Below are 25,221 nucleotides of genomic sequence, written 5' to 3'. Positions count from 1 at the left end.
TGGTGCAAGTGCTAAAGAACCTGCCTGCTAATTCAAGAGACCTAAGAGATGTGGGTTCCATCCCTGGGTCAGCAAGATCCCCTGGAGGAGGACATGGCAATCCACTTCAGTATTCTTGCCTGGAGAAGCCCATGGACAAAGGGGCCTGGCAGGCTACAGTCCATACACCTGCGCAGAGACTTGACTGAGGCAACTTAGCATGCAAATATTCACTACCATTGCCCCACTACTGATGAATATTTATTATGGCATATAATATTAAAAATAAATGTCAAAAATCTAAAACTTTACTTAGAAACTGCCTTTTTGAAAAAGAAACCTAAAAAGAAGTTCTTAATATTTTTGCCATAAAAGCAATAAAAGGGTAAAAATAATAATTCTCAGAGATACTACATTGGCTGGCACGTTTTTCTGTAAAGGGCTAGACAGGAGATATTTTAGGTTCCTGGCCCATATGTATCAGTCATCACTACCCAACAAGGCCAATGTTTGTAGCGCTGTATTATGAAAGCTGCTACAGACAATATGCCAAAAAAATTTAGCAAGCCTCTGTTCAATTAAAACTTTATTTATAGACACTGATACCTGATTTCATATAAATTTTACATATCATGAAGTAGTCCTTCTTTTGAAATTTTTTCAATCATTTTGGAGGAGAAGAGGGAGAAGGTGAGAGGAATGGAGAGAGTGGCACGGAAGCATATACGCTAACATACGTTAACAAGCAGCCAAGGAGGGTGTGCTGTGAGACCAGTAGACTCAAACTCAAACTCTGGAATAACCCAGAGGGGTGGGAATGGGCAGGGGGTGGGAAGGGACATACGTACACCTATGGTTCATTTATGCTGATGTATGACAGAAACCAAACCAATACTGTAAACCAACCATCAATCAATGAAAAATAAATAAAAATATAAAAACAAGGCTTAGCTCACAAGCCACCCAAATAGACATAGTAGGCCAGATATGACCCCATGGGCCATAATGTGCAACTCCTATTACATCACTTAAATTACAGAAGCTACACAACAGAGGTGATATAAGCAGATGTTAAGAGGACAGGTTCCACAGTCTTGAATGGGGTTGACATGTGACCTCCCTACTCCCAATCTACAAGACTTTGGACGAGTTGCCTAACTCTTCATCAGTTTCCTTCTCTATAAGCTGAGAATAATAATAGTACTGCCTAATAGGAATAATAGGAGCTATCCCACATTGAAGGTCAGGGAGGGCAGCAGTGAGGAGATACCCCTCGTTCAAGGTAAGGAGCAATGGCTGCGCTTTGCTGGAGCAGCCGTGAAGAGATACCCCACGCCCAAGGTAAGAGAAACCCAAGTAAGATGGTAGGTGTTGCATGAGGGCATCAGAGGGCAAACACACTGAAACCATACTCACAGAAAACTAGTCAATCTAATCACACTAGGACCATAGCCTTGTCTAACTCAATGAAACTAAGCCATGCCAATGGGGCAACCCAAGACGGGCGTGTCATGGTGGAGAGATTTGACAGAATGTGGTTCACTGGAGAAGGGAATGGCAAACCACTTCAGTATTCTTGCCTTGAGAACCCCAAGAACAGTATGAAAAGGCAAAATGATAGGATACTGAAAGAGGAACTCCCCAGGTCAGTAGGTGCCCAATATGCTACTGGAGATCAGTGGAGAAATAACTCCAGAAAGAATGAAGGGATGGAGCCAAAACAAAAAGAATACCCAGCTGTGGATGTGACTGGTGATAGAAGCAAGGTCCGATGCTGTAAAGAGCAATATTGCATAGGAACCTGGAATGTAAGGTCCATGAATCAAGGCAAATTGGAAGTGGTCAAACAAGACATGGCAAGAGTGAATGTCGACATTCTAGCAATCAGCGAACTGAAATGGACTGGAATGGGTGAATTTAACTCTGATGACCATTATATCTACTACTGCGAGCAGGAATCCCTCAGAAGAAATGGAGTGGCCATCATGGTCAACAAAAGAGTCTGAAATGCAGAACTTGGATGCAATCTCAAAAACAAAAGAATGATCTCTGTTGGTTTCCAAGGAAAACCATTCAATATCACAGTAATACAAGTCTATGCCCCAACCAGTAACGCTGAAGAAGCTGAAGTTGAATGGTTCTATGAAGACCTACAAGACCTTTTAGAACTAACACCCAAAAAAGATGTCCTTTTCATTATAGGGGACTAGAATGCAAAAGTAGGAAGTCAAGAAACACCTGGAGTAACAGGCAAATTTGGCCTTGGAATACGGAATGAAGCAGGGCAAAGACTAATAGAGTTTTGCCAAGAAAATGCACTGGTCATAACAAACACGCTCTTCCAACAACACAAGAGAAGACTCTATACATGGACATCACCAGATGGTCAACACCGAAATCAGATTGATTATATTCTTTGCAGCCAAAGATGGAGAAGCTCTATACAGTCAGCAAAAACAAGACCAGGAGCTGACTGTGGCTTAGACCATGAACTCCTTAGTGCCAAATTCAGACTTAAATTGAAGAAAGTAGAGAAAACCACTAGACCATTCAGGTATGACCTAAAACAAATCCCTTATGATGATACAGTGGAAGTGAGAAACAGATTTAAGGGCCTAGATCTGATAGATAATGTGCCTGATGAACTATGGAATGAGGTTCGTGACACTATACAGGAGACAGGGATCAAGACCATTCCCATAGAAAAGAAATGCAAAAAAGCAAAATGGCTGTCTGGGGAGGCCTTACAAATAGCTGTGAAAAGAAGAGAAGCGAAAAGCAAAGAAGAAAAGGAAAGATATAAACATTTGAATGCAGAGTTCCAAAGAATAGCAAGAAGAGATAAGAAAGCCTTCCTCAGCGATCAATGCAAAGAAATAGAGGAAAACAACAGAATGGGAAAGACTAGGGATCTCTTCAAGAAAATCAGAGATACCAAAGGAACATTTCATGCACAGATGAGCTCGATAAAGGACAGAAATGGTATGGACCTAACAGAAGCAGAAGATATTAAGAAGAGATGGCAAGAATATACAGAAGAACTGCACAAAAAAGATCTTCACGACCCAGATAATCACGATGGTGTGATCACTGACCTAGAGCCAGACATCCTGGAATGTGAAGTCAAGTGGGCCGTAGAAAGCATCACTAAGAACAAAGCTAGTGGAGGTGATGGAATTCCAGTTGAGCTATTCCAAATCCTGATAGATGATGCTGTGAAAGTGCTGCACTCAATATGCCAGCAAATTTGAAAACTCAGCAGTAGCCACAGGACTGGAAAAGGTCACTTTTCATTCTAATCCCAAAGAAAGGCAATGCCAAAGAATGCTCAAACTACCGCACAATTGCACTCATCTCACACGCTAGTAAAGTAATGCTCAAAATTCTCCAAGCCAGGCTTCGGCAATATGTGAACCGTGAACTTCCTGATGTTCAAGCTGGTTTTAGAAAAAGCAGAGGAACCAGAGATCAAATTGCCAACATCCACTGGATCATGGAAAAAGCAAGAGTGCCAGAAAAACATCTATTTCTGCTTTATTGACTATGCCAAAGCCTTTGACTGTGTGGATCACAAGAAACTGTGGAAAATTCTTTAAGAGATGGGAATACCAGACCACCTGATCTGCCTCTTGAGAAATCTGTATGCAGGTCAGGAAGCAACAGTTAGAACTGGACATGGAACAACAGACAGACTCCAAATAGAAAAAGGAGTACATCAAGGCTGTATATTATCAATCTGCTTGTTTAACTTATACACAGAGTACATCATGAGGAATGCTGGGCTGGAAGAAGTACAAGCTGGAATCAAGATTGCCGGGAGAAATATCAATAACCTCAGATATGCAGACGACACCACCCTTATGGCAGAAGGTGAAGAGGAACTAAAGAGCCTCTTGATGAAAATGAAAGAGGAGAGTGACAAAGCTGGCTTAAAGCTCAACACTCAGAAAACGAAGATTATGGCATCTGGTCCCATCACTTCATGGCAAATAGATGGGGAAACAGTGGAAACAGTGTCACACTTTATTTTTGGGGCCTCCAAAGTCACTGCAGATGGTGACTGCAGCCATGAAATAAAAGACGCTTACTCCTTGGAAGGAAAGTTATGACCAATCTAGATAGCATATTCAAAAGCAGAGACACTACTTTGCCAACAAAGGTCCGTCTAGTCAAGGCTATGGTTTTTCCAATGGTCATGTATGGAGGTGAGAGTTGGACTGTGAAGAAGGCTGAGCGCTGAAGAATTGATGCTTTTGAACTGTCGTGTTGGAGAAGACTCTTGAGAGTCCCTTGGACTGAAAGGAGATCCAACCGGTCCACTCTAAAGGAAATCAGTCCTGGGTGTTCATTGGAAGGACTGATGCTAAAGCTGAAACTCCAGTACTTTGGCCACCTCATGCGAAGAGTTGACTCATTGGAAAAGACTCTGATGCTGGGAGGGATGGGGGCAGGAAAAGAAGGGGACGACAGAGGATGAGATGGTTGGATGGCATCACCGATTTGATGGACATGAGTTTGAATGAACTCAGAGAGTTGGTAATGGACAGGGAGGCCTAGTGTGCTGCGATTCATGGGGTCACAAAGAGTCAGACACGACTGAGCGACTGGACTGAACTGAACTGAACAGGGCTACTATAAGGATGAAATGTGGCACAGAAGGGACTAAGCAAAGTTCCTAGCACCCAATAATGAGTCAAATAAATATGCTGTTGCTGTCATAATCAAAACACAGGAAAAGTTCTATCTCATAATAATATACATTCTGATATGCAAAGGCATTCTACTTCCGAATGTCTATAGGCATAATTAGAGAAAAATCTTTTTAAAAATAGCCATAACATTTCCCAACTGGGAGATACCATAAAAGTAATTTTGTTTCACCAGAAGCTCAAGGATGTTTCTGGTTCAAGTCTGAGTTAAAGTCAAAACCAGAACTAGAATCAAGTGTCTTCATCTGCATTTTCAGGCCAGAAAATCCTCTGTTTATTCTATCTTTGTAGCAATTTAGTAGACATTTATTGACCAAAATTTAGACAACATTCCTTTTTCAGGGATTTGGAAAAGAGTTCTTGGGAAGCATGAGATCAGAGGCTGGCAAAGACTACTCCACACAGACCTAACAGCACAGTGATTAAGAGCAAAAAATCAGTATCAAAGCGGGATTAACATTTCAGCTACTCGACCACATGACCTTGGGTAATTTATTTAATATTTCTGGGGCTCACAGAATAGGTACTCAAAAAATATTTGAATAAAAGGTCAAAAGAACCAGGTTCTCTCAAAGTTAAAGGTCTTGCTCACAACCAAAGTTTCAACTTTTGAAAAATTTGACAATTAAAGAGAAAACATACACAGCTATAATGGGCTGGATGTGAGCCCCCGCCAAAGGTATATCCACCCAGAACCTATAAATGGGACCCTTCTTGGAAAAGGAGTTTATAATTAAGGAGTTTATAATCAAGGATCTCAAAACGAAATCGACCTAGATTGTCCGTGCGGGTCCCGAATCCAAAGATAAGCTTCCATACAAGAAGACAAACAGGAGAGGAAAACACACAGAAGAAAAGGTGGTGTGAAGAAAGGGGACATAGGCTGGCATGACGTGCCCACAGGTCAAGAAATGCCAGGGTTTGCCAGCAGCTACCTGCCAGAAGCTTGGAGGGAGGCTTTCTCACTCAGAAGGAACCAACTCTGGGGGCACCTTGATTTTTAACTTCTGGCCTCTAGAACTACGAGAGAATAAATCTATGTTGTTTTTAAGCCACCAGGTTTGTGGTCATTTGTGACAGCAGTCCTAGGAAACTGATGCACAGCTGACAAAGAGTCGCTGAATATTTACCTCGTAACGTGATCATCAGCTGCCCTAAGCGTCAGAAACAAAACAAAAAAAACCAAGCTTACGTGAGTTCTATTAATCAGGAAAACTGGTCCAAAAATTGCATTATTCTCATAAATTGTATACAGTGAGATTAAAATGTACATACATGCATTTTTATTGTTCACTCTTACCACTCCAGGTTTTAGACACTTATCTCAGGCCAAAACAACACCGTGCCCTCAAATGCACTATCAGAAGTATAGCTGCAGTCTCAGAGACAGTTTTTCCCAACAGGAACCCTGATTACTCCAGAAACTATACAGCAATACGCACAGCTCAGCAGCAGCAAGGTCACAGGACCTTTTTATTCATTTACAGTGCAGCAGCTGGAACAGTAGCTAACTTTTTATTTGCTTTGCTAGCATCTATTTTCACACTAATTAGCACACGTGGTTTTCACATTTTTGGATACAGTATTGTTTCCAATTATAAGGCGCCAGCAAAGAAAAGAGGAATTTCAAAGGCAATCAACCACTAATCAAAAACATAAGTTGATATAAGTTTATACATATAGAGCATGTAGTAAAAAGATTAACACTGGAAATAAGTATAAAATTATTGGGCCATAGTCTTTATTCTATCAGATCTTTTTCATGGTTTATATAGAAATGGTATTAGAAGGACTTTTCCAAGCTAGCTATTTTTCTACTTCAAACTTTTCACTTCACATAGTTGAGAAAAATGGAGATCAGCAGTGAGATGACTCAACTCATGACACATGTATGATGACAAAGCCAACTCCCTTTTCTACTGTAACCCCTGGCTTAGATTACATCCACAAAGTCAACCAATGCTGGGCATTGGTCACTCATTCAGAAATTTAGTGTGAGGTGAGGAGAAAATGCTCTAATGACATTAAAGTAGAAATGTTACATAGAAACAATGACTGCATTCAAATTTAGAACACTTAGTGTAAAAACTGTTGTTCATTTACACCCCCAAAAGATGCACTATTTTGAATACCATATCTCAAAAATGTAATAAAAACATAAAAAGACCAGTAAAAATTTTAAATAATTATAAGACTAAAGAATGCTGCTAATAAGAACATACACTCAAGCACACACACACACACAGGCACTGGGGACTGGAATGGCAAAATGTTAGACATGACTGAAAACTACGAAACATCAGACAGATAAAATTATTTTTTTCTATTAAAAGATAAAAACTAAGATAGGGGAGAGCCCTTTGAATACAGATACAGGAAAGGCTGGATCCACATGTCAGAAATGCTTCATTCAGTACCTATAAATTCCATTACATTTCAAAGTAGCTCAGTGAGAAGCCAAATGATTTTAAGTACTGTCAAATACTTAAATAAAACTGAGAATAACATCACTACTACTAAAACTTTAGGGGCTCTGTTAAAGAGGACAGCCACAATACACTGCTTGAGGTCACTGTGGAGAAAATATGGACATGCTCTGAAAACAGCTCTGACAGAAGCTGACATTTGCTGAGCACGAACTATGTGCCAAGCACCATGCAGCCTGTCCACGCAGTCTTCTGCACATCTAGTCATCTCTAACAGTACGTAGCAGACCCTCTTAGCCTCACCTCATATATTAAAAAGCTGAAGTTTGCAGTGGTTAGGTAACTTTTGCAAGGGCAATAGTAAGTTCTCATCCAGAGTACTAATTCTTACATTCAATCTTGTAATCGCAATCACATCACTTGATCTCTTCCCTACAATGATTGGGTAGGAACAAGATAATCTACAGAACCAAAAGATTAATGTCTAGAATTTTTAAAAAACCAGCTTCAGGGCTCTAAGAATCATACAAAGTTTCAAAAGATTATCCACAAATTGTCTTAAGTCTTAAAAGGTACAAAATAAAATCAAACAGCGAATTACGGTATCTTTAAACTTCAGTAGAAATTAAGAATTTTTAAAAGAATAACTTACTTTAGAACTAAATGGCACTAATGAGATGCCTCATTAGACCATATTTTGAAAAAAAGACTATCTTCACAAAACAAATTTATATTTCTGTGTTACTATCAATAATACATGGTTCAAAATGAACATAATCTTACTTTGCTAAGTCAAAACTACAAGGTAACTGTTTCAGATTTTCTTCCATCTGAATTTCAGGCCTTTCCCCGCCCTCCAGATTCCTCCAGTGATGTTAAAATACGGGTCATCACTTCTTGCCACTGACAATGCCCGATTCTGCTCCTCCCCCAGTCCCTCGCCACTCCACGCCTGCACTCGGTATATTTACCATTTGCTCTTTCTAATCTACAATACTTTGCGAAATCATGAAAATAACTTCTTTACAACTGCTTCTAAACAAGAGTAGAAAGAACATTTGATCTTTATTATGTGAACTTACATTCATCTGTGAAATCCAAATAGAATATTTTTTCTCCTACTTGTTTCAGAGTAGAAGTCACAGAGACAATGATCCACGGAGAAACTGGATGTTTTCCTACTTGCTTTTAAGCGTGAAACTATGTCTGTTAAGTCGCTTCAGTCATGTCTGATTCTGTGACCCTACGGACTGCAGCCAGCCAGGCTCCTCTGTCCATGGGATTCTCTAGGCAAGAATGCTGGAGTGGGCTGCCATTTTCTCCTCCACAGGATCTTCCTGACCGAGGGATCAAACCCGCGTCTCTATGTCTCCAGCACTGACTAGCAGGTTCTTTACCACTAGTGCCACCACCTGGATGCCTTACTTGCATGCCTTAAATTAGGATAGTCTTTCCAGGTTTTCACTACCATCCTGGAAAAAGGTATTGCCATATCTCCTGTTCTCTCTCCAGCTTTCATTTTACTTGAGCCCTGGGGAAGGCAGATTTCTCAAACGGTCTCTATAGTTCCCACCCCTTGGTGTGTTCATCCCACATGATCACTGGGACAGTGAACGTGGTGGAGTTTCTTCTACGATTAGGTTATGTGCATGTGACACAGTTGATTTTTAAATAGGGAGAATATTCTGAATGTGCCTGACCCAATCAGGTGAGCCCTTGAAAGAGACTGGCGTCTCCCTGAAGGCAGAGATTTAAAGCTTAACAGAGATTCAGTGTGAAGAACGTCCTCCACTGCCGGAGGGGATCATACAGCAAAGTATCCTGGTGACCTCCAGGTGAAAGCCAGCATGCAAATGAGGGCCTCAATCCTCAAATGCAAGGAACTGACTTTTGCCACAACTTCAGGAGCTTGAGGCAGACCCGCAAGCTGCACGTGAGAAGACAGCCAGCAAATAACCTGACTTTAATTGGGATCCTGAGCAAGGAGTCGGGCCAGGCCTGGACTTCTGACCCACAGGAGCTAAATCCAGGGCTTTTTTGAAGCCAGTAAAAAAAAATGGTGGTTGGCAACATAGCACAGAAAAGGAAAGTAAGATCACTCAGCCTCTGTATCTCACTGATGGCTCCTTTCTTGAAATGCTTCTTTGGGTGACTCTCGTTTCCTCTCGTCATTCCTGTCTCCACTGTGAGCCTTATTTTCCCCATCCTCCTCAGGTTCCCCAAGCTTCTGGTCTGAGCCTTTTCCTCAAACTCTACCATCTTCCTGTGTGATTTCTCTCCTTTTTTAGATAATGTTTGTTGACCAACTACAACGTTCCAGATAGTAATGCAAGCTCTAGGGAGCTATCAGTGAGGTGAGGGGGAAAAAAAAAACAAAACAACTTCTGCTCCTGTGGAAGGTTCACTGGTTCTGTTGTAATCAAGGCAAAACTGTCTCCTGTGTTCCAGATTCAAATCGCCAACCTTTTTTAGGAAACTCAGACTCAGAGAGGTAAAGTGGAAGTCGCTCAGTCATGTCCGACTCTCTGCAACCCCATGGACTGTGGCCTGCCAGACTGCTTTGTCCATAGGATTCTCCAGACAAGAACACTGGAGTGGGTTGCCATTTGCCTCTCCAGGGGAATCTTCTCAACCCAGGGATCAAACCCAGGTCTCCAGCACTGCAGGTGGATTCTTTACTGTCTGAGCAACCAGGGAAGCCCAAGTAAGTGTCTAAAGTCCCTCAGTCTGAATCCAATCTGGAATACATCTTATCCTTCAATATTCTGAAACCATTTGCTCAGCTGAAACCCCACTTCTTCACCCATTCACTCCTGTGTTATTGCAACCCGACCTTCTCCCTGCGCACTCCACAGCACGTATGTTCCCTCTGAGCTCACTGAGAACCTCTAAAGCTGCCAAAGCCACAGAAAGCTTTTCAGCCTTGTCTGTCTCTCCACTGAACTGTCTACTCCTTTGTTCTTCTATCTTTCAAATTACCCTACTTTCTTCATTTTTTTTTTCTCTTCCTCTTTAATTACACTGGCCACTTCCAAGTCTTCATCTCCAGCTTCAGAAGGACATCCTAAACTGTGGCTACTCATCTCAACAAGAAGTTCAGGACACCTCAGGCTGTGAATATCCCACACTGAACTCAGTCCTCCCACGGCCTGGTGGTCCCCCTGCTCGGGGCACTAGGTGGATGGAGCCAATACGACCCCCGTCACCTGTCGGTGGCCATCCTCCACCCCACCTTTATCTCTCCCTGTCACTCATGCCACAGAGCTGGTCAGTCATCTTCCTGCCCACTGATGCTACTGCTACTGCTGCTAAGTCACTTCAGTCGTGTCCAACTCTGTGCAACCCCATAGACAGCAGCCCACCAGGCTCCCCCGTCCCTAGGATTCTCCAGGCAAGAGTGCTGGAGTGGGCTGCCACTGCCTTCTCCGTCCTGCCCACTGAGCACCCCCTAAAAATCATACTTGCTTCTCTGCCTTAGACAGAATAGTCTGTAATAATTGATAAAATATAAACATTAACATCTATTTAAAATCTGTTAGATGTTAATGCTTATATGAACAGTCAACTAAGTGTGGAGCTCAAAATTTTTATGTTTATAATAAGCATTCTATGTTTATTTCAAAGACGAATAATAGCAGAGATTTGTGATTAAGTAGCAAATCATAATTTTAAAATAAGTAGTAGTTTTCCTACCACTTTCTACTGCTATTCTTTACTCTATTGCTGTTCCCCACATTGATAGAGAGCCAGTAATAAGCAAGTCATAAGAGTCTTCATTTCTCTCTGGCCAGCCATTCTTGGTGACCTTCCCTTTAGTTTAAAAAAAAAAAAAAAAAGCAGCTATAATCTTTACAAGCTCAATTCCATAAGATGCCTGTGTATCTTATTTCTGTTAATATAAATGAAACACAAAAGCTAAACTTCCATTGGTGAATAATGCAATAGATAAACCACATAACCAAGGATTTCTGGAATTCCAGTAAATAGTAGTTCAAATGATATCTAGATTCTACCTAGAAACTTCTGGTTATGACAAGAATTGACTTCTAAGACTTTAGCTTTATTTGATGAAATATGTTCCCTTGGTCCCATCAGCACTTAGATTGATCAGTGCAACATATCCTAGAACAGAGCAATCTACTTTTGTGTGCTTTCTTAATTCAAGATTTGGGCGGGGGGAGTACAGGGAGAGGAAGAGGCTTTAAGGTAGCCAATGCTTTCTTGCTACCACAAACAAAACAACAGATGTGGACTTTACTAATTACTGAAGGATATATACCTTTATAAAATTAGAAATGTAGAAATACTTTACCTGCTGTGATTGAGTAAAAGAAGCTAAAAAACATCTCATGCCATTTCTCTTTCAACTGTAACCTCTGGGTTCCTAGAGTACTTTGGGATGAATTTTCAACATATATCCAATGTTCTCAGATATCTATAGGTATGCTTCTTAATCAGAATAAAGTTTTATACAAATAATGTTTTTAGTACATAGAAAAGCACTGTAAAGAGTAAACTGTAAAGATTCTAGGGATTATCTGGCTGAATGACTGGCTACAGAGTCTAGAGTATTCATCTATCATTCTTCCTTTTGGCTTATTTTACAGTTTTGACCATACCTGCTACCACTGCCACCCTCTCTCATCCTCTTAAGAAACAAGCAAAACTAGTCTTAGTAGATGTATACTTTCAAGGCAGATGCCATAAAAATCACATCATTCATACATGGAATAAATCTTATTCAGAAATTAATTAGAAATTGAGAATATAAAGCAATAACCTAAAACTATAAAATAAGCAAGGACAATCTGAAATATGTACAATGACCCTGTTTTCCCTTAATATATGTAAAAGCCCATAAACTCTTTAAATCTTTGCTTTTGTCCTCATGAAAAAGATTAAGTCCTACAATAAATCTCAAGAACTCACCAAATTAACTACTTTCATTCATATTATCTTATCACCAAACACTGAAATACGTATATAACTTTAAAACAGCATGTAATATGCTGTAAAGCTACAGAGGCAATTAAGTCTCCCTAATAATTCAACCAAAAACTAGGGAGGTGGGAGCGAGGTAGATTACCATGCTTTCAAAATAGAGGTATTTATGAAAACAAAACGTGATAGCCAGATTCTTTAATATTAGAATCAATAACACCTATTGATGCATTGAAATTCTTCCACTTTAATAATCTCAGTGCCACAAAAGCTCCTGTGGAAGCTAGCACCTTCTCAAACATACAAATATATAAACAAATAATAACAATAAAAATAGCAGCTTTGTGCTGTGCTACATTTTCTATTTTCACTAAAACTTTACTTAATCTTCCACTCGGAACTGCATTCAAAAACACATCTAAACCTAACCAAATCAGGTTTTGTGTTTCTTATAAAACAAGAAGTCTATAAAGTAAGCAGCCCAGAGTTGATGCCAGAAACTCAAGAGGAACAAGGGTCAAGGAGTCCTCTTCCATCTTTAAGAAAAAGACTCTTGACCTAAACTTGCTTACCAGCTATCAGACCTCAATCAGTACTATTTTTAGACTGATGAATATAGAAACTACAATTTTGGATGGAACTTACACATGAATGCTAAAGTCATCCCAAATGGCTAGAGGTAGAAAAAGAGACAATGAACCACAGAACACTTATTCTTTGATAAATGAATAGGAATAACCAGAAACATAAAAGAACTCATGAAAAAATGAAAAAATTACTTCAGAGAAGAAGTAAATATATAGTACAACCAAACCCCAAAAGCCTTGACAGCACAGAGGCTTTCACCTAAAGTGAAAGAATAAAAAAGGTACTACTTGTGAACATTTCTTAACACTGAGTTATACTGATATGAGAGGATGAATCTCTTGAGAAGGAAGCGCACTTAGCAGAATGAAATTCCAGGGGGCACAGTAAAGAAGTGTCAGAAAGTGCAGAGCTGTCTGGGGATGCTTTGGGGAAGTGAAACTAAGGTAAAGAATGAACGTGCCATATATAACACAGAATGAATATCACACACTAACTGACAGAGGAAGAAGATGGCCAGAGAAAGCAGCATGGCCGCAAAGCTCAGCAAAAGAAGACGAAGCAGGCTTGCATCTGTCACCAGAGCCCAAGCTTCCAGTAAAAAGAATGGCCCCGGCCTAAAATTAGCCCTCATTACTCAGTATATATCTTATGGTGATAAGGATTCACCGAAAACATCATAAAATAATAACAGAGAGTAAAAATGAAAGAGGTCAGAACATCCCTATGAAATGAGGATAAACAGTGACTCCATGGGCCTCCTGGTAGCTCAGCTGGTAAAGATCTACCTGCAATGCAAGAGACCCTGGTTCGATTCCTGGGTTGGAAAGATCCCCTGAATAACAGGCTACCCACTCCAGTTTACTTGGCCCTTCCTGGTGGTTGACGGTGAAGAATCCACCTGCAATGTGGGAAACCTGGGTTCTATCCCTGGGTAGGGAAGATCCCCTGGAGGAGGGCATGGCAACCCACTCCAGTATTCTTGCCTGGCGGACAAGGACATGGACAGAGGAGCCTGGCGGGCTACAGTCCATGGGGTCAAAAAGAGTCAGACATGACCGAGTGACTAAGCACAGCACAGCACACAGTGACTTCATAAGAATACAGAACCCTCCTTTGATCAATTCAGGTATGGATCATCACATAAGCTAATATAAATGAATCTGAATATGTGTGTTTCTGAGTGGATGTAGTAACATCCGACTAAACAAGACTGACAATAAATGTTTAAGCGCTTAAAAGTATATTTACAGATTTATCATAAGCTAAAAAGTCCCATTATATTTAGGCCAGCATTGGCTAATAACCAAAAACAAATAATCATAGTTATAGATGGACATTCACAGGTATGAGAGTTCAATAAATATCTATTTGAAGATAGTGTGCATATCTATACATAATATCTACCTGAGGATGGTGCCTGATAGCCATCAAGACAAAAACTCTTATTCTATGTGCCTTAAGATAATGTAGGAGTAATGCAGAATGATGTAGAAATTTATATAATAGCTAATAATAAAACTTTAATCTTTTCCATTTTATTTTGAAAACATGAAGCAGAGTTGACACAAAAGAAAAAGATAAAAATTAAGAGGATTAAACACAATTTCAAGAACAAGAAATTCAGAGCATGTCTGTTTTGCAAAAACAGTAATGAGATACACAAAAAGCAGAAGTACAGAAAAACATCAAATAAGGATCATAAAATATATCAGGAAGAGAAAAGTGAAAAGGAAGCAAGACTTTATTTTAAAGCTACAGAAAATTACAGTTGTACAAGTCACTAGCTAGCTACATGAGTCACTAATTATCTCGGTCTTCAGAGACATTGTTATATATAAAATGACAGATTAGACAGGATGACACCAATAGATTCTACATCCTCTAACATTTTTATGACTCCTTAAATCAAGGTAACATAAAACTTACAAATATAAGAAATGATTCTTATAAATGGTACTTACCCAATGACTCTAAGACACTAGTATTTAGAACACCATAACTACGAATTTTGTAACATTAAAACAGAAATTATGTCTATTAAATTCTCTTCAAATATAAAATAAAAAATATATGAAGCTACAAAATCATTGAATGTTCCTTTTGGACATTATCCATTCTTATCTGAAGGCCAGAATTTACTTTTCTTAATGTAGCGAATCTGGAAGAATGACAGCCTAAAATACAGGGTCATTAACTGAGCAACTTACGGGAGGCAGGCAATTAAATTTAAACTGCAAAAGAGCATGTAAACATATGCGTTAACTAACAAACTTAAGATGGAACCCCATTCTTACATAGAAATGACAGGCACTAAAATCCTAAAATACTACTGTGTTTCAGATAACTGAATTAAAACACAAGAACTGATGGTAAAAGTAGTACTGAACTATACAGTTACACATCACAGTGAAAAGCTTCACCAGGCATCATTACTGATTACTTAATACCATCCGAGAAAAATATTATTTCCCTTTGCTGACAGAAATTGAAACTAAGAGGGTCAAACTGGGCTCACCAGCCAATAAAGAAACTGAAATCTGTAGATAAAGAAACCATAACCCCGCCACAGAGGTTAAACCGCGCACTGCTTCTCCTCAGACGGCTGCAGAGCGGCCCTCCCCTTCCCAGGACGCCTGCCTCTGCCCACCGCGCGCAGTGATTCTCCTCAGACATGATTCTCCTCAGACATGATTCTCCTCGGACGGCGGCAGGGCGGCCCTCTCCTTCCCAGGGCGCCTGCCTCTGCCCTCCCCTCAGTGACTCTCCTCAGATGGCTGCAGAGCGGCCCTCTCCCTCCCAGGACGCCTGCCTCTGCCCTCCGCGCGGAGACTCTCCTCAGACGTGATTCTCCTCAGACAGCGGCAGGGCGGCCCTCTCCTTCCCAGGGCGCCTGCCTCTGCCCTCCGCGCGGTGATTCTCCTCAGACGTGATTCTCAGACCGCCAGAGCGGCCTTCCCCTTCCCCAGGGCGCCTGCCTCTGCCCTCCGCACGGTGACTCTCCTCAGACGTGATTCTCCTCAGACGGCGGCAGGCCGGCCCTCTCCTTCCCAGGGCGCCTGCCTCTGCCCTCCGCGCGGTGATTCTCCTCAGACGTGATTCTCAGACGGCCAGAGCGGCCCTCCCCTTCCCCAGGGCGCCTGCCTCTGCCCTCCCCTCAGTGACTCTCCTCAGATGGCTGCAGAGCGGCCCTCTCCCTCCCAGGACGCCTGCCTCTGCCCTCCGCGCGGTGATTCTCCTCAGATGTGATTCTCAGACCGCCAGAGCGGCCTTCCCCTTCCCCAGGGCGCCTGCCTCTGCCCTCCGTGCGGTGACTCTCCTCAGACGATTGCAGAGCGGCCCTATCCCTCCCAGGACGCCTGCCTCTGCCCTCCGCGCGGTGACTCTCCTCAGACATGATTCTCCTCAGACGGCTGCAGAGCGGTCCTCCCCTTCCCAGTGCGCCTGCCTCTCCGTCCGCACCCCCGGGGTGGGAGGACGCCCCGGGCCGCCTTACCTGCTCCCTCCTGACCTCCGAGGTGGACGGGCAGGAGGCCTCGGAGCTGTCCCCGGGCCCGTAGGACTCAGAGGGCTGCGGGTCACAGGCAGCCTCCGGCGCGCCCTCACCCTGAGAGCCCCGATGGCTCCTCTCCATGGCGGGCCTCCGCCGAGGGCCTGGCGAGGGCTCGCAGGAGGCACCTTCTCTCGGCCTCCCTGGAGCCGGCAGCCAGGGCAGGAACACGGGCTCTGCCGCTGGGCACTGTCTCCCCCTGTCGGCACGAAGTCTGACACTCAGCTCCCGGAGGAGAAGGACTCACACACGCCACGAAGGGAACGGATGTACTGGGCCACAGACTGTGAAGACCCACTATTTCAGAAACAAACCCACGCTGCAACTGACCTTTTTAAATAAAAATACCTTGTCTCCTCTCTATACAACCGGTAGAAGTCATCTGCTTTAGAAACTTGGATCTTGAGATCTCCAAGAACAGACCAAACTTTCAAGCACTTCTTGAAACAAAAATCTTGCAAAAAGCCTTCTTAAAAAGCCTTTCTCAACCCAGTATATTTTAATTGATTTCAAGAAGGGATAATTCTCCAATGCTTTATAATTCATCTGATTCAAAGAGAAAGAATCTAAATTATACACAAAAATAATCTTTAAGGTCTAAATAAAAACTAAAGATATCTGTACAGAAATGTGTTGAGCTTAACAATGTACAATGAGGGGAAAGGGCTGGAGAAGCAGTATCATGCTCAGGATACTTAACATCACAAATGTTTAATTTGAAAATAAGGCTCCTGTTTTGTTACTCTGTTTTATACTAATTTGTTCACTGCTACATAAACCCTTGTTCTATTCATTCATTTCTTTAGAAGAAGGCACTGTGCTTCTACTAGATGCCAGATACCATATTCAGATACTGTGCTGAACATTCTTTAAAACGGGCCAAACTCCAAGAAACTTTTTTTTAAAACAAGTAAGAAAAAAAAGGAGAAAAGCAAGAGAAACCAATTACACAAAAGTCTTACTCAATAAAACTTTCCTAGTTCACAATTTTGACATAAAGTCTCTTTCTTTAAATCCTTTGCTTCCTTTTTCAATTCCATGCACTTAAAAAAAAAAAAATAAGAGGTATCTCCTGTATAATTTCCTCTACTTCTCAGTCTAAACACATACACATTTTGATTTTGCTGTTACAACAATCATTCATTTTTATATCATGTCCATTAGGGAAAAGCCTCATTTTATATTTTGAGAATAACTTAATAAAATGTTAGAATTAATGAATAATAATAATAGACAACATAGGATGGGGAGCCTTTTATGAGCCAGACCTTCTTTAAAACATCTAGGTAGATTATCTCAGCACAAGCTGGAATCAAGATTGCCAGGAGAAATATCAATAACCTCAGATACACAGATGACACCACCCTTATGGCAGAAAGCAAAGAGGAACTAAAGAGCATCTTGATGAGAGTAAAACAGGAAGAATGAAAATGCTGGCTTTAATCTCAATATTCAAAAAACTAAGATCATGGCATCCGGTCCCATCACTTCATGGTAAATAGATGGGCAACAGTGGAAAAAGTGACCAAATTTATTTTCTTGGGCTCCAAAATCACTGCAGATGGTGACTGCAGCCAGGAATTTAAAAGACGCTTGCTCCTTGGAAGAAAAGCTATGACTAACCTGGACAGCATATTAAAAAGCAGAGACATTGCTCTGCCAACAAAGGTCCATCTAGTCAGTTCAGTTCAGTCGCTCAGTCATGTCTGATTCTTTGCAACTCCATGAACCGCAGCACGCCAGGCCTCCCTGCGTATTACCACCTCCCAGACTTCACCCAAACTTATGTCCATCAAGTCAGTGATACCATCCAGCCATCTCATCCCCTGTCATCCCCTTCTCCTCCTGCCCCCAATCCCTCCCAGCATCAGGGTCTTTTCCAATGAGTCAACTCTTCGCATGAGGTGGCCAGAGTACTAGAGTTTCAGCTTTAGCATCATTCCTTCCAAAGAAATCCCAGGACTGATCTCCTTTAGAATGGACTGGTTGGATCTCCTTGCAGTCCAAGGGATTCTCAGGAGTCTTCTCCAACACCACAGTTCAAAAGCATCAATTCTTTGGTGCTCAGCTTTCTTCACAGTCCAACTCTCACATACATACATTACCACAGGAAAAACCATAGCCTTGACTAGACGGACCTTTGTTGGTAAAGTAATGTCTCTGCTTTTGAATATGCTATCTAGGTTGGTCATAACTTTCCTTCCAAGGAGTAAGCGTCTTTTAATTTCATGGCTGCAATCACCATCTGCAGTGATTTTGGAGCCCCAAAAAGTCTGACACTGTTTCCACTGTTTCCCCATCTATTTCCCATGAAGTGATGGGACCGGATGCCATGATCTTCGTTTTCTGAATGTTGAGCTTTAAGCCAACTTTTTCACTCTCCTCTTTCACTTTCATCAAGAGGCTTTTTAGTTCCTCTTCACTTTCTGCCATAAGGGTGGTGTCATCTGCATATCTGAGGTTATTGATATTTCTCCCAGCAATCTTGATTCCCAGTTTGTGCTTCTTCCAGCCCAGCGTTTCTCATGATGTACTCTGCATATAAGTTAAATAAACAGGGTGACAATATACAGCCTTGACATACTCCTTTTCCTAGTATGGTTTTTCCAGTAGTCATGTATGGATGTGAGAGTTAGATTATAAAGAAAGTTGAGTGCTGAAGAATTGACGCCTTTGAACTGTGGTGTTGGAGTAGACTCTTGAGAGTACCTTGGACTGCAAAGACATCTAATCAGTCCATCCTAAAGGAGATCGGTCCTTGGGTGGTCATTGGAAGGACTGATGCTGAAGCTGAAACTCCAATACTTTGGCCACCTGATACGAAGAACTGACTCATTTGAAAAGACCCTGATGCTGGGAAAGATTGAGGGCAGGAAGAGAAGGGGACAACAGAGGATGAGATGGTTGGATGGCATCACAGACTCGATGGACATGAGTTTGGATGGACTCCGGGAGCTGGTGATGGACAGGGAGGCCTGGCGTGCTGCGATTCATGGGGTCGCAAAGAGTCAGACACAACTGAGTGACTGAACTAAACGGAAAGCTCACTTAATACCCCACGATAACGTTATGAGACAGGTTCTATCACAAACTTTAGGTTATAGAAGAGAAAACTGAGGCATAGAAGTCATACAGCCTGTATGGCTTGCCCTAAGTCATACAGCCAATATGCGGGTAACTCAGAATTCAAGTCCAAGCAACTCTACTTCAAAAATCTATAGAATTAACTTATACTCCACTTCTCAGGTTAAATCTCTACTCCAGCTCACTGAAAGTATTCTGTTGCCAAAACAGAGCCTCAAAGGGTGTATTAGCAATTTATTAATTTTTTTTCTATATGCTGACACACTCAAGAAACAATGAATTTTGATTCTCAATTTTCTTTCCTTTGCCTCACGTTTTCCCTAGACCATTTTAAAAATATAATTTGTAGTTTTACACCTACAAAGATTTACTTGTATTTTCCTACCTTTCTTTATTTCCTGTAGGTTTTATTTATTGTTTCAATATTCACGGAGCATTTACAAGACGCTTGGCATATAAATTCACAGGCTCATAAAATCACAAAACTTTAAATCTTAAAACAATCTTGGAGATAAAATAAATCAAAATTAATGTTCACAGTCAAGGAATATAAAGTCTAGAGAAGCTAGATTTCTTGCCTCTTGGTCTAGCACAGAAAAAAAGCTAATTCAGTTATTTCTCCTGTGATCATCTGTACCCATTACTTTTCATCTTCACAATTAGAAAAATTTTATGTCATCTAGATACTTCACTGGGCATCCCTGGTAGCTCAGCAGTAAAGAATCCCGCCTATCAATGCAGGAGACACAGGAGATGTGGGTTCAACCCCTGGGTCACGAAGATCCCCTGGAGAAGGAAAAGGCAACCCACTCCAGTACTCTTGCCTGGGAAATCCCATGGACAGAGGAGCCTGGAGGGCTACAGTCCATGGGGTCTCAAAAGAGTCAGACATGACTTAGCTGCCTAAACAACCACAACAAGAAACCTCACTAGGTAGTCTTTCAGGTCACTTCTAAAGATAACAAGCACAACGGATGCTGTATCAGTGTCCGAGGTCTGCTGTTAACAAAGCACCGCACACTGGGCGGCTTAAAGGGAAAGAAATCTACTTCCTCACAATTCTAGAGGCTGTAAGTCTGAAATCAAGGTTCTGACAAGATCATGCTCCGCAAAACCTCCAAGGAAGTAGCCTTCCTTGCTCTTGCTACGCTCTTGTAGCAGCGTAACTCCTACGTCTGCCCCACCTTCACGTGACTACACGTCCTGTATGTCAGTCTATCTGCTCACAAGGGCGCCAGTCATACTGAATCAGAGCTTACTCCAATAACCTCATCTTAACTTGAGTACATCTACAGACACTATCGGAGAAGGCAATGGCACCCCACTCCAGTATTCTTGCTTGGAAAATCCCATGGACGGAGGAGCCCGGTAGGCTGCAGTCCATGGGGTCACTAAGAATCAGACACGACTGAGCGACTTCACTTTCACCTTTCACCTTCATGCACTGGAGAAGGAAATGGCAACCCACTCCCGTGTTCTTGCCTGGAGAATCCCATGGATGGCTGAGCCTGGGGGGCTGCTGTCTATGGGGTCGCACAGAGTCGGACACAACTGAAGCGACTTAGCAGCAGCAGCAACAGACACTATTTCCAATTAAAGCCATATTCACAAGAACTGGGTGTTGGGATTTCAACGTATCTTTTTGAGGAAACAATTCAACCTGTAACAGGTAGGATTCTTAATAGCTATGTACGTTGATACCATTCTAATGGCAGAAAGTGAAGAGGAACTAAAGAGCTTCCTGATGAGGGTGAAAGATGAGAGTGAGAAAGCTGGCTTAAAACTCAACATTCAAAAAACTAAGATCATGACAGCCAGTCCTGGAAGCAATGATAGATTTTATTTCCCTTGGCTCCAAAATCACTGCAGATGGTGACTTCAGCCAGGAAATTATAAGACACTTGCTCCTTGGAAGAAAATCTATGACAAACCTCGACAGCGTATTTAAAAAACAGAGATATCACTTTGCCGACAAAGGTCTGTATGGTCAAAGTCACAGTTTTTCCAGTGGTCATGTATGGATGTGAGAGTTAGACCATAATTCTTCAGTTGAAGCTGGAGAATTCATGCTTTTGAACTGTGGTGCTGGAGAAGATTCTTGACAGTCCCTTGGACTGCAAGGAGATCCAACCAGTTAATCTTAACAGAAATCAACCCTGAATATTCACTGGAAGGCTTGATGCTAAAGCTGAAGCTCTAATGCTTTTGGCTAACTGATGCAAAGAGCTGACTCATTGGAAAAAGACTCTGACACTGAGAAAGACTGAGGGCAGGAGGAAAAGGGGGTGGCAGAGGATGAGATGGTTAAACAGCATCACCAACTAAATGGACATGAATTTGAGCAAACCCTGGGAGATAGTGAGGGACACGGAAGCCTGGCATGCTGCAGTCCATAGCGTCACAGAGTTGGACATGACTGAACAACTGAACAACAACACCTTGATTTTTACATTTTCCAGTTAAAGAAATACCTATTTATTCCTACCTTCTGATTTCTGAGTTTAAACCTTTTGCTGGGCCAATGCTAAAAGTATATTTCCTACCCAGTGGTGACTTAATATGTAGTAATCTTTAGTAAAGAACATTGCCAAGTCTTTCCTAAAACCTAAGTAGATGATTTTCTGTTCTCTATTACTTTCATAAAAAAGAACTCTAAGAATTATCAGTTAGGCATGATTCCTTCCTTAGAAACTATTCCCTTTCCCCTAGAATATTTTTTTACTTAAATATTTGATGATTCTATTTATTATTATGAATTCTAACAACCTGCCCAATATTCAAAAAATATTTACTAAGTCTCCTCTATTTGCCAAGTACTGCTCAAGGCCATGGAATTCACAGTAACAAATTCAGTAACAATTCACAGTAAACAAAACGAAAGTGCCTATCTTTGTGGAGCTGCAGTTTGGGGGTCTAGCAGGGACTATAGGGAAGACAACAGACACCGAAATCAGAGATTCGTATATAATGAAATTCCATGGCTAAATGAATTAGCTATTAAACATATAAATACACATTTTAAAGTATTTAATGCATAGAAAGGCAAAGAAGAAACCTATGCGTGCATGCTAAGTCACTTCAGTCATGCCTGACTCTTTGCGTTACAGCCCACCAGGCTCCTCTGTCCATGGGATTCTCCAGGCAAGAATACTGGAGTGGATCACCATGCCCTCCTCCAGGGGATCTTCCTGACCCAGGAATCAAACCTGACTCTCTTATGTCTGCTGCACTGGCAGGCGGTCTCTTTACCACTAGTGCCATCTGGGGGCTTCCCTGGTGGCTCAGCTGGTAAAGAATCCGCCTGCAAGGCGGGAGACCTGGGTTCGATCCCTGGGATGCAAAGATCCCCTGGAGAAGGGAAAGGCAACCCATTCCAGCATTCTGACCTGGAGAATCCCATGGACTGTAGAGTCCATGGGGTCCCAAAGAGTTGGACACAACTGAATGTCACCTGGAAAGCCCTAGAAAAAACCTACCATATAGTAAACATTAGCCAACAGAATAGTAGTAGCAGCAGCAAAGATACTAGAAGTGCCATGTAAGAAATGGAAAAGCATGACAAGATAATCACGGCAAGGTGCAGCGAGGCCGTCAAAGAGCCTATTATACCTAGAGTAGTCAGAGCGGTGTCTCAGAATGACATTTGAGTTGAAATGATGAAAAGAGTTCTTCCTCTAAAGAGGGAGGAAACAGAAAGACCCTGAGATGGGAGGCAGCGTGACCTGATCAAAGGACAAATAAAATCGGGAAGGCCAGACAGCAGGGGGTGAGAAGGGGTGGGCAGCTCTGCTCAGCGGAGGTAGGCAGGGACGTGCTCGGGCAGTTTCAGCTGTGCTGAGAAGCCTCGTTCTAATTACACTAGGGTGCCCCTGGAGCATATACGCAGGAGAGACACAAGACCACAAGGAGGGTGCTCAGCCACACCACGGGAAACAGAAGCGTGGGAGGCAAGGACACAGGAGCAGGCCAGGCTGCAACTTACAGAGTGCTTTCTCAGGGTGACCGCAGGGAAGGAGCTGACGAGACGTCAGATCTGGGGGGTATTTTGGAGGCAACACCATGAGAACTTACAGACGGAATGGATATGAGATTTCTGAAAGTGTGAACACAAGGGTGATGCCCACGATTTTCTGCTTTAGCAGCTGATTAAAGGTGACACCATTTACTAAGAAGTGGAATACTGTGAGAGTGGCAGGTTTGAGGGTTTTGACCAATAAAATATGACATTATCAGTCCAAATATGAATGAAATGATCAAATTCTAAGTCAGTCTCTTAAACAAAGTTCACTTTAAGTACGTCTTCTTTAGGCAAATAACTGTCACCCATTATATAATACCAGAAATAACAAAGAATTTTAAATGATATGAATAACCAAAGCACTACTTTCACATATTCAAGAACCAGCTGGCAGGGTGATGACTTTTGGTAGGCATGCTAAAAATAGAAAACCTTCACATATAAATTTCAAAACCGTATGCATTTATATTATTTTTAAAACGTAAGGTTAAAAAATAGCTCAATTTCAGAAATTTGGTTTCTCTGACACTGAGCTCCACCTGCTGGTAACTTATCTTTAGGTATTACACTACAAAAAAAATTTTTTTTAAGTTTATGTAGAATATAGCTTCCAACATGAATAAACTGAAAAATCACATTTAGAATACATCAGTTCAGTTCAGTCGCTCAGTCGTGTCCGACTCTACGACCCTGTGAATCGCAGCACGCCAGGCCTCCCTGTCCATCACCAACTCCTGGAGTTCACTCAGACTCATGTACATGGAGTCAGTGATGCCATCCAGCCATCTCACCCTCTGTCATCCCCTTTTTCTCCTGCCGCCAATCCCTCCCAGCATCAGGGTCTTTTCCAATGAGTCAACTCTTCGCATGAGGTGGCCAAAGTACTGGAGTTTCAGCTTTAGCATCATTCCTTCCAAAGAAATCCCAGGGCTGATCTCCTTCAGAATGGACTGGTTGGATCTCCTTGCAGTCCAAGGGACTCTCAAGAGTCTTCTCCAACACCACAGTTCAAAAGCATCAATTCTTTGGTGCTCACAGTCCAACTCTCACATCCATACGTGACCACTGGAAAAACCATAGCCTTGACTAGACAGATGTTTGTTGGCAAAGTAGTGTCTCTGCTTTTGAATATGCTATCTAGGTTGGTCATAACTTTCCTTCCAAGGAGTAAGCGTCTTTTAATTTCATGGCTGCAGTCACCATCTGCAGTGATTTTGGAACCCAAAAAATAAAGTCTGACACTGTTTCCACTGTTTCCCCATCTATTTCCCTTAGAATACATCATGGTAACTTTTTCTCTCTTTATAGCTACCTTTTATTAGCTATATGCCAGGTACTGTGCTAAACATTTTTTAAAACATTACCTCATTAATTTTCAAAACAATCCTATGAGATTTCTATGACTTGGTACATTTTACAAGTAAGAATATTTACCTCAGAAAGGCTGTGTGACTTCGCATATGGTCATATCTTTAACAGCATAGACAGGATCTGAACTAAATTCTCTCTGACTACAAGTCTGCTGGCTTTGTAAACCGGCGACAACGCTGAGAATTTAGACAGAAAATTCTGAGCTTGAATCTGCCACTTTGATTCTGATCAAATTCCTTAATCTCTCCAAGTTACAATGTTCTCATCTGTAAGGCAGGAATCACTGCTTCCTTGGAGGTTGCTTGCCAGTGACAATATTTTATGTCTAGCATGCAGTTTCTTTTGGTAATTCTACTGAACGAACATATTAGAGTAACCTAATGTACGAGGCTTTAATTGGCCAAATGTCAATGAGTCAAATCCACTGTCTCTAAAAGAATAATCTTTTAGGAAATTTTAAATTTTGAATTGTAATAGACAGTGAAAAAATCTGTTCAGAAAAATCCTCCAAAATGGAACATTTTAAATAACAGCAAGATTTTCAGAATTCTTTACTTA

The 25,221-nt window shown here is 41.7% G+C and overlaps 1 protein-coding gene across 3 annotated transcripts in view; it reads right to left on the bottom strand.

Moving 5' to 3' along the window:
* FER (FER tyrosine kinase) overlaps nucleotides 1-25,221 on the bottom strand; it is a 467,773-nt gene that overhangs the window by 273,596 nt on the left and 168,956 nt on the right. The window contains exon 1 of one of the 3 annotated variants that reach the window (XM_061424537.1): nucleotides 16,137-17,991. The exons of the other annotated variants lie outside the window; for them this stretch is intronic. Coding sequence (XP_061280521.1) covers nucleotides 16,137-16,274 — 138 coding nt within the window. The 5' untranslated portion in view covers nucleotides 16,275-17,991. Of the gene's footprint in view, nucleotides 1-16,136; nucleotides 17,992-25,221 lie in introns of those variants that run through there. 3 annotated transcript variants of the gene reach the window in all.

This window comes from Bos javanicus, chromosome 7 (genome assembly GCF_032452875.1).
Source record: "Bos javanicus breed banteng chromosome 7, ARS-OSU_banteng_1.0, whole genome shotgun sequence".
In the NCBI taxonomy this organism is placed as follows: domain Eukaryota; kingdom Metazoa; phylum Chordata; class Mammalia; order Artiodactyla; family Bovidae; genus Bos; species Bos javanicus.
The sequence above is the reverse complement of the archived record's forward strand: the minus strand, read 5'-3'. Positions and strand labels throughout refer to the sequence as shown.